General features: G+C 41.5%; 2 protein-coding genes across 5 annotated transcripts in view; one reads left to right on the top strand and one right to left on the bottom strand.

The window, feature by feature from the left end:
- The window catches only part of zgc:162331 (uncharacterized protein LOC793007 homolog), a 35,341-nt gene extending 19,908 nt beyond the window's left edge, over nt 1–15,433 (bottom strand). For 2 of the 3 annotated variants that reach the window (XM_039791075.1, XM_039791078.1), the window contains exons 1-2: nt 731–813; nt 58–634 (exon numbers count right to left, since the gene is read on the bottom strand). In XM_039791075.1, the coding sequence (XP_039647009.1) occupies nt 58–322 (265 nt within the window). In that variant the 5' untranslated portion in view covers nt 323–634; nt 731–813. Of the gene's footprint in view, nt 1–57; nt 635–730; nt 814–15,295 lie in introns of those variants that run through there. The other variant, XM_039791076.1, reaches the window with a different exon arrangement.
- A 29-nt stretch (nt 15,434–15,462) lies between these two features.
- The window catches only part of slc13a4 (solute carrier family 13 member 4), a 30,656-nt gene continuing 26,663 nt past the window's right edge, over nt 15,463–19,455 (top strand). Inside the window, exon 1 of one of the 2 annotated variants that reach the window (XM_039791074.1) lies at nt 15,463–15,615. In XM_039791074.1, coding sequence (XP_039647008.1) covers nt 15,493–15,615 — 123 coding nt within the window. In that variant the 5' untranslated portion in view covers nt 15,463–15,492. The remainder of the gene's footprint in view (nt 15,616–19,455) is intronic. The other variant, XM_039791073.1, reaches the window with a different exon arrangement.

Raw genomic sequence — 19,455 nt, 5'->3', positions numbered from 1 at the left:
TGCCAAAGTAGCAGGAATAAAGGAAGAAATGGATGGGTGATTGTCAGACAGACTAACCTGTGTAGTTGCTGGTGCTGCTCTGAGTTGGCAGAGTCTCTGTCTGTGCTTCCGTTGGCATCTGGGTTTCAGTCTGCAGGTCTGGCTGCAGCTGGATTATCGTGCCGGTCCTGTCCTCCGGCAGCGACACGCTAACGGTGCTCTGCGAGTCCTCGGGGCTCAGAGTGGAGCCCCTTGCCTGGACCAGAGCACAGAGCAGGGGGCACAGCAGCATCCAGAGGTGGGTGCCTGTGCTTTGAGCGGTGGGTCCAACTTTGGGATACATGGGGTCACGTAATAAAGAAGAAGAGCTCTGTAAGAGGAAGGAAGGAGGATTCACAGCCTCATAGCCGGGTACTTTGACTCGACCAGAGTCTCAGTATGAGGTGAAAAGACCCTTTAGGGGAAAGTTTGGTGCTTCCCTTTCCTCCTTTTTCTTTTCCCTGTCTTCCTCTGCTGCTTTTCCTCTCCCCCTTTCCTTCCCTCCTCTTCTCTTACTTCTTCTATTCTGTCCTCCTCTTCTTGTCTGCTTCCCTGCTCACTCCCTTGGCGGAGAGAGGAATACCCCCTCTGCGCTCCCACTCATGATGCTGCCGTGCTGCGAGAAGGGATGACAGAGAAGGAGAGAAAGTAAAGGAGTGTGTATGTTAATCTGTGTATATGTGTGGTAGATCCAGCTGTAATCTGCTCTCACATGCTGTTGTTTCCCCTCCAGCCCTCTCCTCTCCTCTGTCCCTGAGCTCGTGCTCTCGCCGCTCTCTCTCTCGGTCCGCCGCTCTCTCCCTCCCTCTGATCTCCTGCTGGGCTGACTGAGCTCTTGCATAACACTAACTCATTCGCTGAGCTGTGCTGAGCTGTAACTCATGCAGCCTTAAGTCCTGATATTCCTGGTTGCTGCTCTTTCCCTCTCTGCCCCTCTCACCATGTTTTCCTCTCACTCTGTAGTTTCAGTATATTGATTGCATAGACGGTGCCACTTAGACTTTTACCGGAAAATTCAGACTGATCAATATTTGCTATTGGATGGCCCCGATAGATCACAAGCTAGGGGGTTAGCTTGTGACCCTCAGCTTAGCCACCAGGGTAAGAGAGGCTTGGAAGCTTGGAGCTGCCTAAACTGTGTACAGTTAGAACACAGAGTACAATTGGTCGAAAAGCAGACTGAAAACTAAAGCAGAATTTATAAATGTGTACAGCCTGCTGTCACCAAACGGTGTATGAATAACAATACACAATAATTATAATAATTTCTTAAGTCACTTTGCGTGTCATCACTACGTATATTTTTGCTTTTTGTGTGTCTTTTCACACCGTGCCATACGTTTACATGAACATAATAATCAGTTTTTTTGCCCTTATTCCGAAAAAGTGTGTTTCTACTTTTCTTTTGGGCATGCATCTCTACTGCAGCCCTGCAAACTGTTGGCTAGTTGGTTTGTGTAACACAACCATAGCAACGCACAGAGATGACCGAAAGCAGTAAACTGGCAAGGGGACGTAAACTGTCCGCAAACTGTCCCAAACTGCAGTAGGAACCTTGTTTGAGACACATATTCCGATTGCACTGTATACGTGTCCAAAGAATGCTCCTAAAACCCGAATAATACCGGTATATCCCACGTATCTTAATGGGAAAATGTTAAATTCGGAAAAAGGCCTTATTTGGAATATCCAAACGGAATATGCTGTTTACATGACCTGTATCAAATTCTGAATATTGTCATATTCAGAATAATAGTGGAATATTATTGTACAGGTGAACATACTCTAGGTAGTATAAAGAGCGAGAAAGTTTGAAGTTTGTGTACAGAGGAGGATGGGGTAGATGGATGGGTCAAACAAACACACGCATTTCATCCGCTGTTCGCTTCCAGTATGAAACCAAAAGTCTTATTTAACTTTTGCACATAAGTTAACTTACTTATGTGACATACTTAACTAACATTATGTAACAAAAGTACTTATTTTAACCAAACATAAACAAGTAGTTTTGCTGAATTGCCAACATTAACCACGTGTTCAAAACTGATGAGTTGAGAATGAGAACGGGGGTTGTTAAATGACACGCAAAATGCTTAAAATGTGTTGACATGACATGTGAAATGTCGTGCTATTTATGCGCCTGCCCAGGAGATCACGTTGTTGTGTAAGAAGGTTACAGCATAGCAACACAGTGCCGGAGCTACTCCTTTACGAACCACACAATGCGGGCACAATGGCTACGATAAATATGGAGACTGCAAAAACTGCATCCACAGGGGCTGCTTGTGTTTTCTACAAGTTCCCAATGGTGGTGGAGATTGTTGGAAGTGAAGACCACGTCAAGCAAATTGAAGTTAAATCCTTATATATTTATAGGACTATGAATCAGTTCTTATGTCGGAGGTATCTACTGCAAGAATTCCGTTAACTGTGACACAGAAGTATAAATTTAACCTAAGGAGGGCTGTGTTTCCTGAATGAAGGGGAACTTACTTACTCAGCTGTTGGATGCTAGCTTTGATGTTTACAGCTTTATGAGGCACAGGCACAATTTGACATATTGGAAATAGTCATCAACCCTGCCCTTTATCAGTAAAATTGATCGGGGAAGACCCAGGACTAGGTGGAGAGATTCTATCTCCACACTGGCCTGGGAACGACTCGGGATCCCCCAGTCAGAGCTGGCTAATGTGGCTTGGGAAAGTGAAGTTTGGGGTCCCCTGCTTGAGCAGATTACCCCGGATAAGCAGATGAAGATGGATGGATAAAATTGATAACCACAACAAGCTTTTCTGGCGTTAAAATTCAACATGACATGTGTTTGAATCTCTTTCTTGTTTTTCCCTTGCAACCATGCGGTGAATAAGCGTGCCTACCTGCCTACCTTCACCTGTGTCTCTGAGTGTGCACACCGTTGGTGTGTGTGTGTGTGTGTGTGTGTGTGTGCGTGCGTGCGCATCCTCATGTACGTACAGTATGTATCACAGGTGATGCTCAGGTGTAATATGAAGACACAGATGGCTCTTGTTGATAGCCCTCTAGTCAGAAAGTCCATGCTAAGACATGAATAATTGATGCATCTGGGACCAAAAATAGGGGTACGAGATGGAGAGAGAAAACAAAAAAGATGGTGGAGAGTGATTGAAGGAGTAAGAGAGGAGCAGGCAGAGTGAGCGATGACATGAGAGCGAGAGGAAAACAATCACAGAGAGAAGGAAAGACAAGCGAGAGATTGGGGGGAAAAAAAGACGGATGAAATGAGATCCAGCGCTTTTAGTGTGAGAAAACTGCCATCTATTAAATGTTCGGCCAGTAAACGGGGACGCGATGGACTCTGCATCCGCCATTTACATTATTTACAGCCACGGCTTTGCCAAAGTGGACACAGGAAAGGCTTCAAAGGACTGATCCAAGATTTTATTTTAAGCCATCAAATTAAAGCTGCACTAGGCAAGTTTTTTTTTTTTTTAAATATACCCATCCTATCAGTGTGAATCTGAAAGAAGGTGGAGAAGGTGGTTTCAGGTGTCAGGCTTTCATTGATGCTGGGAAATGCTCTTAATGTACAGGAAGTGTGAACGCACTTTGATGAGTTAACACTCTTTGCAGAGAAACAACACGGAAACGTTTTTTGGTGCAAACGCACACGCTTTGCATCGCACTTTTTTGAAACCTGGTCCCAGGGTGAAAAAATTCTAAAACGCGGCCCTCGCGGCTTCGTGGACGGTGAAGCCACATACTTGCGTATCAATGATGTCATTGCCACACCTCTCGACGTCTCATAACAACAACAACAACACCTACATAAACATGCATCCATCTTAATCATGGATGTATTAAAGCTACATTGTGTAAGAATTACTCCCATCTAGCGTTGAGATCATATATCCCAATCAACTCTCTCTCGCCACGTAGTATTGCAGCTACGGTAGCCTTCACGCTTCAAAAAGCGAATGTGTACAAATGGCCGTCTATCAGCAGTCATTGTTGATAGTTCATGCGTTCTCTTGATACATCCATAAGTTCATGTCGGAGGGCGTGGACACCATGAGCGGGCACGCGCGCCACCCGATGGAAAGGAGAGAGAAAGAAAAGGAGACTGCAGCGGTCCAGAGGATAATTAACTGGTTGGGATTTGGTGTGTGCATCCAAAGCAGCTCCAATGTTCACTCTTTTTCCGTTCTCTTGCTCTTTTCAATATCTGTTTTCTTTTTCTGGGCGAAGAAGAAGACTCCTGTTCCTGAAATTGGGATTTTGAATACGAGTGGTCCTCCATGTTTCCTTCTTCAAACTTGCCGGGGCCGGGAAGCTACGATACCCATTAGCAACAGCTGTGAGTCGAAAACGCGAAAGGCGGAGCAGTAGCCTGTATGTCCCTTACCGGCTAACGTATTTCAAGATGGCGCATCATTATGGACCGTCTACCCCAGTTCATGCAAGCGCAAACATAAAATTCCAAGCTAATAGGAATACTTGAAATTGATGGTTGTTGTCAATATTCATGAAAAAGGACAAGTTGGTGAAGGGCAATACAGATTTTGATAATGAACAACTACAAGCGTTACACACTGGTGCTTTAAGAGAATGGATCCTAATGCCCACAACCACACGGCACTGTAGCATCGAAGGTAGCATATAGCTAGCTAGCTTGTGTTTGGTTTCTTCTTCTACTGTCTGTTTGTATACAGCGCGCAAGCATGCTCTGCCACTTCTTCTCCGTTTTGGGTGAATTTCTGTAGCAGAAACAGAGACACCTATAGGCCTGGCCTATGAAGTAGTGCGTTGAGTCATTTACAAATGGATCCATTTGGACGCTAATTTTCTTGGAACGATGCCAGGAAAGACGGTGGAAAAAAAGGTTGTTTTTTTACTTGTGGACGTGGCCTTAGTTCAACACTAAATCCACCACGTACGCTGAAGAAGAACTGTTGTTATGTGATATCTGGGTGAAAATCTTTGAAAAATTTAAACATTTACTGTAAAGCCGTGCTTATGCTAAAGCTTTATGTGTAACGTGAAAAAGGTCCCTCGTAGGGTAAATGGTGCATTCACATGCTCTAATCGGGAAACCGCTGTTTCCCGATTTAGGAGGCCGCTCCTCCGACTTCGGTGTGTTTGTGAGCTTTAGGTCCTAATGTGGAAACGGTATAGACGCTTATGTGTTTAAACCAGTGGTTCTCAGTGTGGGGTCAGGGGACTCCCAGGGGTCCATTACCCGCAATTTCCACCAACTGCGGAACGGCTCCGCTGCTTGTCGGCTCCGTGCTCCGTCGTCCTTCAATACCCACCAGGTCCGGATTTGTTGCGGAATGGCTGTGGCCATAACTGACAGCTGAAGTCACGAGGACCCACGAGATCTCGCGAATTCACGTATGATTGCGCGATATAACAGGATGTAGTTTCTATAAACAGAACCACAAACTTGACTTCAGGCCTTTCTCCGCCCATTATGACGTTTTCAAGGTGTAGTGCAGGGAAATATGATCTGCCGTTAGCACGGTGTATTTTATTTTGAAATTTAACTGGATGTTTTATTTTGTTTCCTTACTTCCTGTCCCGCACTATCTGCCCTGTGCTGAATTGCTGCGAAGCTCTCCGGCATCTGTCAAAAATAGAAGCTCTGCGTATCTGCTCCGGAGCTGGGACGGAGTCGGAACGCAGCTGTTCCGCAGTTGGTGGAAATTGGGGGTTAGGGGGTCCCAAGAAAATGACAGAATATATGACTATTTTGGTCATTGGTTTCATAGACTTTCTGTAATAAAACCTCTAAAAGCCAAAATCTTATCAAGTGGGGGACCCATTATTCCGACACCACATGAATGCAGAGGAACACACGGAGTAACTCTGCAGTTTCTGCTGGCTCTGCAGAGCTTTTTAGTTTGTTTTAGCTCATTGTTTTAATTTTTGAGCCCACGACTCCATTGTCAACAACCTTCAGACAGATGTTCTCATTGGAAAAGCTCTGATAAACCCACTGTATGCTACCTGACCGGCACCCAACAGCACACAGACACAGTTAGCATCTAGCTAAAGTTGTCACAAGGACTGTCTCGTCTTTGTTGTTTTGCCTGGCCTGGCTCTCTGTCCCTGTCTCCTGCTCACTTCCCCCTGGCTATGTACACTCCTCTTACATCCACTGGCCCATTAGTTGTCTATTGGAGCAGCCGGGCAATGCATTCTGGTAGTGTTGCACCGAATTTCGAGAAGTGGGACATCAAGTTTTCATAAAACAAAATGTACAGTATATCTGAATACAATACACATTTTCTATAGGCTCAGTCTGCCACTTGTTTCAAAACAATTCCAGTGCCGGTTCCATTATCAGAATTTTGGATAGTCATCATGGATGCATGAATTGGTCATGTGACGGGCTGGGAAAATTGGCAGAACAGGCATGCAAAATTACGAATCCCACTATGGCCACGCCAAGACCCACTTGGCTTGGCCATAGTGGTCGATTGGTTGAGGTAAGGCATTTGACTTAGAGTGGTTAAGGTTAAGATAGCCGATTGGTCAGGGGATAGGTTACGTTACCTTGCGTAAGCATGGACCCCTAGCCAATAGTAGCTATTGAAGGGCGGGTCTTGGCGTGGCCATAGTGGGAAAGAAATTATCGCAACAGGCATTGGGGTCCATCCCCTGCTGCCTGCTCTCCTCACCATAACACAATCTGAACATCTAGTAGGTAAAGAGCTGAGATTTTAGTTTTTTAAAGATTATTTTATACAGCTGAAGACATGAACGGGAAGAGAGAGGGGGAATGACATGCAGCAAAGGGCTGCAGGTCGGAGTCAAACCCAGGCCCGCTGAGTCGAGTAGTAAACCGCTATATATGGGCTCCCGCTCTACCAACTGAGCTATCTGGGCACCCAGAGCTGAGATTTTTGTTTAGATTTTTAGACTGCAGCTAAATGCTGAAGTTGATCAGTGTCTGCCAAACGTGCATGTAGGCAATGTTGTGTCTTCAGCTTGCTTCACTGACCAACAACCAACCTAAGCACAGTTTGGTCAGAGGGCGATTACCATTTACTATAATGCCTGCATAAACAGTAATTTATAATAAATAATATATATATATAGTTTCCTTAATTTGCTACTTGCAGCATTTTCTCACATAAATGAATCATGACCACATTAATTATGAAACATGCTAGATGTAAAACTAGTGCAAACAAATGAGATCGTCACTGAGCAGACTAGCAGCCTCTACTCTGCATTTTGCGTTGTGTTGGATCATAGTGTAAATCTGCTGAGCTGCTTTAACAGGAAGGGTAGTGAAGCTCTGCTGGTTGAAAGAGTGGAAGTCAAACATGGGAAGGAGAACCAGAAAGCGACTGGTGATGACAGATGTCCATCACGTGTTTCACACTTAAAACAGTGTGTAGTCGCAGGACTGTGTGTGTTAATGTACACAGCGAATAGTACAGTTTGAGTGGATTATGAGGATTAAGGAAGCAGCCGGACAGATATGGTCACAGGATATTTTCCATTTTCCATTCTTTGTCAAACTGGAATGTGAAACTGAAGCTTTTATATTATTTATCTAACAAGGAAGTCTCTCCAAGAAAACAGTCAAAGTGTGTGTGACAAAGTGGAATATGTTGGATCTGACAGTGTAACAACTTACTGAGACACTGTTTGTAGTAACACTGCAACAAGACAAATAGAAAGTCTGTTGGTTTTGCTAAATACAGTAGTAAGCACTGCACTTAGTGGCAGCAGAATAAGCTGTAAACACAACAATAAAAAGTTATAAAGTTTATTTGCTCACGTGTTAGAAAGCAGTTTCTATATCCTGGATGTTGGATATTCACTTTCAGCTTTGTTTAGTCAATTGTCATATTTTCACTATGAAAATACTGATTAGCGCAGCTTTAATGTGCACATTCTGAAATGTAAGGCAGACTTCCCGCTGTTTCTGCATAGCTGGTATTGGCTAAAATATCAAGAGCAGCTTTTTTGCAGTTTGGAGATAATGCAAAGGAAATAAATTATATATAAAATATAGAGGAAAAAGGCTGGTCTAATAGCATAGGGAACAATTAACAGCTAATTTCATATATCACAGTCCAGAAAAAATTCTAATTATTTTAAGTTCTGATGTCTGGCAGAACATACAACTGCATAAAAATACAGACAGCACTCTTTTCAGAGCTTATCAGCCAGAGGAAGGAAACACATGCTCACTTTGTTTTGATGAATATTAAAGCGACATGTACAGTGTAGTTATTTTAAGGAGTATTTAACTCTTGAAATCAGTCTGTCAAACACACAATCACAGAGGCAGTGGCAATCTGCAGCTTTGTCACTATCAACCTAATCCCTAATGCGACATCTTAGAGCACATAAAATACTGTTATATAATACAAAAACACAGCACAGCCACACACATACAAGTACACTCTACACACACACACACACACACACACACACACACACACACACGTACTTTAACACAGGCTTGACTTAGTCCAGTCTTAGTCTCTCTCCATAATATGTTTATACACACATGCATACACATATATTGTGTATTATGCATACTTGCAGGTGTCATAGTGTGTTTATACGCTACATTTTCACCATAAACATGTTTGTATATTTATATGTCTGTGTGTGTGTGTGAGTTTGTTTGTGAATAGTGTGTGCGGAGCACAGCACATAAAGCCAATAATCAGTGCTAAGTAGGGAAGTGCAGGGTCACACAGGACAGAGGGGCTTTCCTCTAACGAGAGGGTAACGAAGAACAAGACAAGCCCTTCTCACCAGGGTTCAAGTAATCTGTGGCAGCAGCTCAAAGATGGAGTCATCAATCAGAGGGTAATGAGGCTGCACAGAGCCGAAAGCTGCTCTGATTGGGCCGCAGTTTGAAACAGGATTCTCTGCAGCGCCTGGAATGCTCTACTTCTGATTATGCCATTTTCACTTTGATTCTATTTTACTAAAAAACTTCACCTTATACTTATAGTCCAAACCACCTGTCACGTCTGTACTTAAACATTCTTATTTTATTTGTCAAAAGTTTGTGTTTTATTTGTAGTTAACACAGTGCTCTTCACACATTTAAGTTTTGAAAGTTTGGTCTGTGCAAGCTCTTAACCTGTAGTTTCTTGTCTGCTAACTCTGATTTGCAAATGCCTTTATTTCCATGCCTTTTAAACTTAAAGCTGCACTAATCAATATTTTACATTAATAGGATAAACAATATGTGATGCAAAAGAGGTCTCTCATAAACCCTTTTATTTAATTTTACACTTGGTTTAAAATGTGTCTTGTGCGATCTGATCACAGCTAAATACAAATGTAAACAACCACCAAGACGAATTGTGATTCTCACTCGATTAACCACACATCTTTTGTAGTGTACGCGCTAATGCGTCCCGAAAAATACCTTATCAATTATGTGGACGTGGTAGCTGTTTTGGTGACATTGCGCATTAACGCTATATAACTTTTTATGCCAAGTTGGACGAGGTGTTGCGTGACAACGATATCTTCAGCTGTACCGACACAACCACTAACGTGACTGGTGAGAGTGTGGACGTAATAATTGTGCTTTGACCCTTTGGGAGTGATGTAGGCAGTAAAAAAATCTGCATGCAATTGGTCAGCTTGAGATGCATTACAGACACGAGTGTGAACGGCGTGTTCGTATCACACACATAAAACCAAGTGTCATAATCGCAATCAGAGCCATAGTCACAATCCCACCCAGACTCATCACACAACTCTGAAGTTCCTATCCGCTCCACAGAGCATTTTAGCATCTTTCAGCTCATTGTTTTGGATTCAAGGCCTGGTAAATTTGGATTGCTCCGGTACCGTTGGAAATTCCGCCGGATGTCATTCTTTTTGGCCGGATGTCTGTTACCTCCCAGTTTCTTTGTGTTGGCATTCTAAACTGAGGTGGATTTATGAGGACTATGGTTAACTGCTCCTCAGATCTCTGCAGGGTAAATCCAGACAGCTAACTAGACTATCTGTCCAATCTGAGTTTTCTGTTGCATGACTAAAACAACTTTTGAACGTACACACGTTCCACCTAAACAAGTTCCTTCCCGAGGCTATTTTGCAGAGGCATTGTTGCTCTGTCCGGCAATTAGCGCCGCCCAAGACGATTGTGATTGGTTTAAAGAAATGCCAATAAAATAGAGTACCTCTTTCTCCCATCCCGGAATGCTTTGTGGACTAACCAGACCCTCCTCCGCAGCGCTGTTGAGGAAGGTCTGGCAATGCGAGACTAATCGAAATTAGCCATTTAGTCATTTTAGCATGACATTATTTTACATAGTTAGTTCAAGAACTTCACGTTACAAAATTAAGATGAATTTTCATGAATGATTTCATATATTTTGAAGTGTTTTTCGGTGTGCACCAGTGGCGACTTGGGTCTTTTGATTCCTGCTGCGACAAGAAGAGAAGCGAAGCAAAGGTCAAACAAGAGGGAGGAGATTTGAAGGACAGGGATCAGAAATGGATGGTAGCTGGTTCAAATCCCTGAGACAGCTGGGGTATGATCCTATACAAGAATTCACTGCTGGAGCGTCCTTAAGCTTTTACTGAAGGATTCTGTCACAAACTTTACAGATAATTGTGTTTGGTTGACTTAGAGATGTTGAGAATTGGAGTATAGCCTCAAAACGCTGCTACATGTGAAAGATGAGAACTTGAAGTTATTGATCTCTGCGGGAAACTGTGCCATCACAGAAAAACAGAAAAGGAAAGACAAATATGAAGCCAGAGAAAACAACTTCAACTAACTGTAATGTAGTTATGCTTTTGGGCATTTTAGGCCTTTATAAGTCATGAAAGGGGAGAGAGAGGGGGAAAGACATGCAGCAGAGGGCGGCAGGTCGGAGTCGAACCCGCAGACGCTGCATCGAGGAGTAAACCACTATATATGGGCGTGCGCTCTATTAGGTGAGCTACCCAGGCGCCCAGTCAGTAGTTACTTTGACAGTTCTCTGGTTTCCACATGTGCAGATTACCGCTCCAATCACAAGACGGAAACACTGAACTATGTGTAAATTTGTACTCTGGGGATTTAGGTAAAGATCCAAGCTTTGGGCGACTCCCTGCAGCTTTGACGTAGCAGCAGTGGCAGATTAGAAAAAAGCAGTCGGACAGATAAACGTGCAGTGTGTGAGGCTGGGAGACTTTGGGACCCCTGGAGCTTGTCTGATCTTCTATTTGGTCTACGCTGCGGGACCTGGCTGCCGTAAGAGTCGATAGTAGTGATTAAGTGGGTATTGTGCCAAGAAAGTTCAGTGAGAGGGCAGCAGCATGATGACATCTGAATGTATAAATCCTAAACTTTTATATTTCAACTTTTACAGTGCAAATTAACTATTTTAGGCAAAAAGAGGATTTACAAAGCATCGAAAACTTAAATTACAAAACAAAAACAAAAATAGTTTAACCTGAATTGAAATCAAACAGATGAAAAATATTAGGAATATATGAATAAAAACTGATGAAAGCCAGAGTATCTTAATGGATGCGGTGGAGCTGGCAAACAGTTAGATTTGTGTGTGTGTGTGTGTGTATGTGTGTGTGTGAGTCTTATGCATTTTGGATTTGATTCCTAATCTGAGGTCAGAGTTCGCTGCAATCTGGAACTGCATTTTCTTTTTACATTTCAGATCTTTCACTGAGATGTAATCCAAACGGAAACAGTGTCCTCTTTTCAACACCAGCGAGTGTTAAAAAGCCTAAATTACTAAACTACATCCTACATTTTTTTTATTGAATTAAAATAAATTATATAATTTATCTTTAAATAATAATCTTTTTAAAAAGTATCTTCTACCCAGACAGTGAGAAGACTGGTTGCTCTCATGAACTACAGATTTTTCAATATTTACATAAAATAAGAGCAGTATATACACCCATACACTGGGGAAGTGTGCAGCACCATCCTGTGGTTATTAGGTGGTATTGCAACTTGATCTATCTAATCAATGAGTACAACTGCAGTAAACAATGAGTATGTTTTCCTGCACACTAATATACCACTAGTAGAATTTTTCAATTAAGACTCAGGTTTTAGAGGCATTCTTTGGTCCTGTATACAGCGCAATCGGAATATGCGTCTCAATCAGTGTTTTTACCGCAGTTTGGGACAGTTTACGCCCAGTTTACGGCCCCCTGCCTTTTTACAGCTTATGGTCAGCACTGTGCGTTGCTATGGTTGTTGTAAACGTACCAACTAGCCAACAGTTTGCAGTAGAGATGCACGGCCAAAATTAAAGCCCACATCTCTAGTCTGAAGGAGACATACACCTACTTGTAAACATTATGAAAGACTTAGACATCAGGTTTTTGGATATGCGCAAAAACATCGTAACGCCGACCTTTTCAAGAAGGTGGCTGAAGGAATGAAAGAGGAATGATGTGTTCGCATGTTCGAACAAGTCCGTTTAAAAAAAAATTCTATTTTGCAAAGTTGCATGAAAACGGTAATATTAGTAGGATATTCATTTTCATCAGCCATGTAAGCAGCTTAGTCGGAATATCGTCTTTCGGAATAAACTGCTTATATAATTTGGCACAAGGAAAAAAACTGCTCTGGCGCTAAGCCCCGATAGCAGAGATAGCAAGAGGGGAGGAACACCGATGCACACAGGCTTTGTCCCAGCAATGTTCATCCGTTGAGCAAGAGTAAAACTATATTAACAAGCCATTTAAGTACCCTAAAAGCCTCAGGTCCCCACAATGAAGTGAGCTGTCAGTTGCTGGGACCTCACAATGTGATGTAAACTAGTACACACACACACACACACACACACACACACACACAAAACTGTGTGAAGTGTGAAGCCATTGACAAAGTTTTACACAGTGTAAGACTAAAAGAGGTTTAGTGAGGATTAGGGTTTTGTAAGCTCAAAGGTCCAATGAAGAGGTGCTCAAATTACATGTGTGTGTTGTGGTACTTTAAACAATATTTCAATATTTCAGTATATTTCCTTTATTCACTTGTCATTATAATGGTAACAAATACCACTTGTTCCATTTTTACACTACAGAGATTGATTGATTGAGAGGATAATCCATTGAAATGTCTCCCTTGCTTTTACCAGGCAGCCAGGGTTTTTGTTTTGCTGGATAAGAAGCTAATAATTAATCCTCAAGACAACAATGGAGGAAAAGCTGTCTGTACAGCATGTGTGAATTGTTGTCATGTAACGGCCCGGTTTGTGCATGGTTTTGAATACACTGCTTTCATGTAACACTCTATGTATTCAAGGTGTTTTGTAACTTCTGACCAAGGTCTGCTCCTGGCTGGATAATGTCACTTCATGGACATTTTAAGCCAAACAGAAAATGAACTGTGGATTCACAGGGCTGTGTTTATGAACCAGTTCCAACTTTTTCCAGTACTGGTAATATGGAGGTAAGTGAAAATCTAAACTGTGAGCTACAGTCAGTGATCCCAAGGAAAACAGCAACATTTATTAAAAGAATCAAACTTTTACTCGATGCAGAACTTTTACTTGTAAAAGAGTATTTTTAAAGTGTGGTATTAGTTAACAGCTACTGCAAATCTTGTTTTTCCTTAACTTCTCGCCTTGTTGCAGTGATGTACTGTACAGGTGTACACCAGGACATATAGTGGCCAAGTCCCTCCCCTTCTAGTTAATCTGACAATTTTGATTACAATTGGATCAGAGAACTGTCACTTGGCTGTCTATTCTGACAATCTTCCTGGCCCTTGTCACATGACCAATTAATGTTTCCATGATGACTATCCAAAATTCTGATACCATGGAACCAGCACTGGAATTGTTTTTTTTAAGTGTCAGACTGAGCTTATAGAAAATGTGTATTGTATTCAGATATACAGTTTGTTTAAAATGAAAACAAGTGAAACTAATAATGAATGTGTTTTATTTAGCAGAATTATATTATTATGTCCTATCCTATACAATATTTCCTATATTTTTAAGCAGATTTTCTATGCTGTATTCTGATGCCCACCTCTCCCCGGCCCCCCTCTGACTGATTATTGGTACCCCCTGCGCCACCCAACTTAAAAAATCGTGGAATCGCCCCTGTCGAACATTATTGCTGACCCCTGCTATAGAGGCTTTTCTTGGCCCTGTTGATAACTATATAAGACAAAAATTTTAGCAAAGATATTAAATTATACAGTTCAAAAAGCGATATAGCTCAAACTGTGACATTTAAATTGTTACATTCAAAGATTGCTATTAGGGCTGCCTTCTCTCTGGGAAATGCAGCTGCTCGCACTGACTCAGGTAATCCTCCAGAGGGCAGTGTGTGACCATAGCCAGGGTCTCTTAACATTCTGGCCCTGGGCTCCATTTGTTTCACTGTGTAAAGATTTGGCAATGTGTTAAGGATTCCAGTTTAGGATTATATGATTTAAAATAACTGTTATTAATTAAAAAAATGTATTAATTATATCATTGGTCACAAATACACACTAAAACACTTCCTAGCATGTTGTATAATCAACATGGTCATTTTTATCTGCTGTGGCATCCTTTCATCTTCATGTCTTGGAAGTATTCTGTACTTATAATATATATATATATATATATATATATATATATATATATATATACTGTAGTTATTATAATAATAATAATAATAATAACTATTTGTATAGCACTTTTAAACACAATAGTTTGACAGAGGAAACAAAGGAAACACAAACAAAACACAAATATACATGACAAATAAATAAAAAAAAAATAAAACAGAAGATGGGGCAGCTGTAACGGACAGAAAAAAATCATGATTCAATAAACAAAAATTAAAACAACACGGAAATATGATCCCCATTTAGCAGAATTACATTATGTTCTATTTCTAAGCAGATTTTCTAGGCTGAATTCTGATAAAATGTCAGATAATTGTGCCACCCCACTTTTAAAAAATCCTGGAATCGCCCCTGGTGTAGATACCAACAGAGTTTTGCTGCAACAAGGATACATGCTCACGCACACACCCACGCCCTTATGCAAACTTTACTCACTCCTGATTGGTCGATTCACAGCCAGAGAGTGTGTGCGTGTGTCTGTGTGTGTGTGTGTGTGTGTGTGTGGGGGGGGGGGGGTGGTAAGCCGTGGTTAATTAGCATACCTATCCAGACTCATAAATGTGCCGGGCAGCCTCACCTGATGCCTCAAACAGCATCAAACACAGAGAAGGAGGAGGAGGAGGAGGAGGAGAACAAGAGAAGGAACAGGGACTCTGGAGGTAGTAGTGCATGGAACTAGAGTCAAGCACGGTGGAAGTAAAGTTCACTCACCTTACAGAGACACACACACACACACATACACAGGTCCCGGTTAGCCGTCCACACAACTTCAGGAGACTGCTTCCCTCTTCCTCCTCCGGCTCTTTACGGTCGGCGGTGCTTTGAGACTTTCCCGCCGGCTGGTTTGTGACTCTCACACCCGGTCCTGCTGAGTTGCGACCGGTCCGACCCAGAGCCCCGGGTCCTCCATGAGGCTAGAGGCCGCAGCCAGGATGGATGTGTTCAGGAAGCTGTGGCGGGCGCGGAAGCTGATCGTCGTGGTGTTCATCCCGCTCTGCCTGCTTCCCCTGCCGCTCATCCACCCCACCAGCGTGAGTAGGACAAGCAAAAAAAAAAAATTATATTATTAATATTATTATTAATTATTATAAACAGGAAATCAGGTTAACGTCGGCCACAAAGTCCTGATTTTTAACAGCAAATGAAACTGTAGCCTAAGATAAATGTATGGCAATTATATTTGAAATGAAGCCTCATAAAGGTGGAAAAAGTCAGTAAATTGTCCATATTGAGCATGGATACACTTAAAAGAAACATTTCAAATATATATCAGATATCATTATAAATTTGTTTTAGAAATTGCTTCCTGACTACCACAAAGTGTTTTAAGACAAAAGCACAGCATGAAAGTACCATGCTGCTGATACCAACATTTTTTATTTCAACACTTTCAAAAAAAAGTTATTTAGTTAGTCATTATTAAACATATCAACAAATAGCCTAAACCACATAAATACCTATAGGAAACATCCAGTGGATCTGTTGATGTTGCTCTTGGTTGCTGCTAAGGGCTTTACTGTCTTGATGGGATTTTGTGTGTGTGTGTGTGTGTGTGTGTGTGTGTGTGTGTGTGTGTGTGTGTGTGTGTGACTGAATCAATCAAAAGGCACACTGTCTACTGTTTTGATGAAGGCTTGTCCCGATCATCAGCTGAGCTGTGTGTGTGGAGGGGAGATGTCACGACATGTTGATGAGATGGAGATCAGTGTGCTGCTAAAAAAGCAAAGAGAGAGAGAGAAAAAGAGGGGAACAAAAAAGAGAGAAGGAGTCAACAACTTAATAGTCATTTAGGCTCATTGTCTTCTGTGAAAGCCATTGAAAAGGAGGAGAAATCAGTCTTATTCTGTGGCTCATGTTTGACTTTACAAAATGTCTCAGACAAATGAAATTGCACTGGGAACAATAGGATTATCTCAATCTGCAGAAATCTGTGCAAGAATTCTCCTTTTTGGGTTAAAATGTGTTGCTCTGTTAGCCAAAGCACAGAGTGGACGCCTTGGAAACTAAATTAGGCGATACATCAGATGAGATTAGAGTTGTACAAAAAAACATGTCTCATTCGTTTTTGTATTTCTTCTTGTTGCATAACACTTATAAAGTTAACTGACAACGCTTTTCAACGCAGTTTGGTAAGTTTGTCTGTTGTGTCAAACTTTCAGATGAGGATTTGAGGATAAGGATTTTATGTAAGATTTTGGAATTTAGACAGGTTCTATGTTTAGTGAGGCACAGTCCTGTGGGATTACATCAACATGCTCTCACGCAATATTATGGCTGCAACTAAATATTATTTTCAGTTGCGATTAATCTGTCGAAATTGTTTCGATTGATCGATCAGTTGTTAATATAAAATTATATATTATATTATATATTACTATAAATTGTCAGAAAATGGTGAAAAGTGTTTCGCAAAGCCCACGATGACATCCTCAAATGTCTAGGTGTTATAGTCCACAACTAAAAGATGATCAGTTTACTGTCACAGAGGAGTGAAGAAACTCGAAAATATTCACATTTAAGAAGCTGGAATCAGAGAATTTTTTATTTTCTTTCATAAAAAAATTTGAATTCCGAATCTCAACAAAAGACACCTGTTTCTAAAAACCGTATTGACAGGAATGAGGCAGGGGAGAAAATGGCGAAACCAGCTGCGGCAGTGTGGGTGGGGCATCAAGGCCACTGGGGCCATAGGACATATCATTTTCTGAGGGGGAATGACGGGCACAGGCCCTCATGGCCCTGTGAAATCCCTGCCTTGGTGCTATGACTCACTTTAATGATAATTCATGAGGCTCAAACTGGATCTATGGCTAAATTTGTCATTATTAATTAAACATTATCTTCCCATATGGTGATTCCAGAAAGTTGGACATAACATACATGATTGCAGTTTGAAACTATTTGAATAAACAGTAACACGTGACAGGTGTTTGTAGCTGACATTCTAATAAATAATCATGCAGTCACATGCTCATTAACGCAATGAACTTTCAGTCGTGTTTTTGCCAACACTTGCTAAATAAGGTAGTTGCTAAACAACCACCTTCTCAAACAGTGGTACGAGTGGTGCCAGGTGTGTGTTTGTGTTATATATGAGCTCCTCTGTGTCAAAGGTATTTGTTTCTTGTAACATCATTAATATTCACAGGAACTGTTATGTGCCCGCACGTTGTCCGTCAGCCAATCAGCTCTGTCGCCCAGGAGCCTTGCTGTTATGTCAGGACTAGTGGATGTTTGGCGCAGGATGAGGCCAAGAAAGAACAAAAGAACAAACACTTCACTACAAAGAAGAAGAAAGAAACAATCCAAGCAATTAAGTTATGTAATTTCAGCCCCACGTGGCTTCCTTATGACTCCAGGGACCCCAGACTGTGTCAAGAATGTGACAGGGGTATGGAGCGAGAGTGTGTGTGTATGTGTGCGTGTGTGTGTGTGTGTGTGTGTTTGGAGTAGTACTGTGTCCAGCTGCAGCAGGACAAAACATCTGTTGGATGCAGTCAGGCCAGGTCAGAGAGAGAGAGAGAGAGAGAGATCCAAAGCCTCAACAGTGACCGCCCACTTTCTGCTGCACGTTTTGGTTCCGGAAGTGATTGCCCCCATTTAATATCTCCATTGACGTTTCATTAAATGCTTATATAAAGAGTTTTTAAGCCTAGAACCAAGCCAACTAGCTACAAGATGAATTATGACAATACAACATTTGATTCGGCGCAAAAAAAACAATTTGAAAACGTAAAAAAAGGCAAAAGTGCAAGACCGTGTACATAAACATTCATAAACGTCAATGGAAGCAGCTCTCTATCGCTGTTCACGGGTGTGGTAAACATTTCCATGGTAACAGCGAGCTCCACCAATCCTAGACGTCGCTGTTACGCTTACAATGGATTGTGGGTAGTGCACTGCGAATAAAACATGTTTTTCTTAAAACAAGGTTGATTTCATACAGTCTTCTAGCTTCTACAGGAGCAGAAACTTTCGTTTCACAATCTCATAGTTCGTGGTCAGTCTACCTTGGATGGTTTAGACATTATGGCTAATGATATAAATCCTTATGGAAAAAATTTATGGGATTTTTACTTCCGGAACCACACTGTTGAGCTCTATGCTTGTGCCATTTTGCATCCCCATATAAATTAAAAGCCGTAGAAAAGAAGTGAGTCCAACAGAACATATACGTGGATACAAAGAAATCTTCCGTAGGAGGCTACATTACAGTCCATCAAATGTTTGGCTAAGTTAGCGGCGTGGCTCGTGGATTGGCAGTGACCATCTGTCCGCTAGTTGGCCCACCACTTTGGTCCAGGCTGAAATATCTCAACAACTGTTGGATGGATTGACATTTAATTGACCTACTTTATTTCATACGTGACTTGACAAATCACATTATGCAGCATTCAAAGTACTGTTGGAAATACCATATCCAAAATGATTCCCATGTTGTTATTTATGAGCAGAGAGCATTGAATGGAACTCAACAGCTGATGGTAAAATAGTTGTTTGTTGACATTGTTTATGGCTGATACATGAATGTGTTATAGTGCTTATTGTTAGCATGGATGGGAATCACCAGAGGCCCCACGATACGATATTATCACGATACTTATGTCAAGATACGATATTATTGCAATTTTAAACATATTGCGATATTCTGCGTTATATTGCAATGTATTACCTTTATACCAACTTCAAATTATGTCCCCAAAGGAAAACTTTGTCAACATCTGTTTTATCTAAAAAAAAAAAAAAATCTAAAAAAATTGCTAATTCTCATGTGCAATGTGTAAAAGGTCGATACTGTGTCTGTGTATCGATAAAGTATTGCCACGGAAAATATTGCGATATTATGCTGTATTGATACCCTCCCACTGCTA

The sequence above is a fragment of the Perca fluviatilis genome, chromosome 23 (assembly GCF_010015445.1).
Source record: "Perca fluviatilis chromosome 23, GENO_Pfluv_1.0, whole genome shotgun sequence".
NCBI classification, from domain to species: Eukaryota; Metazoa; Chordata; class Actinopteri; order Perciformes; family Percidae; genus Perca; species Perca fluviatilis.
The sequence above is the reverse complement of the archived record's forward strand: the minus strand, read 5'-3'. Positions and strand labels throughout refer to the sequence as shown.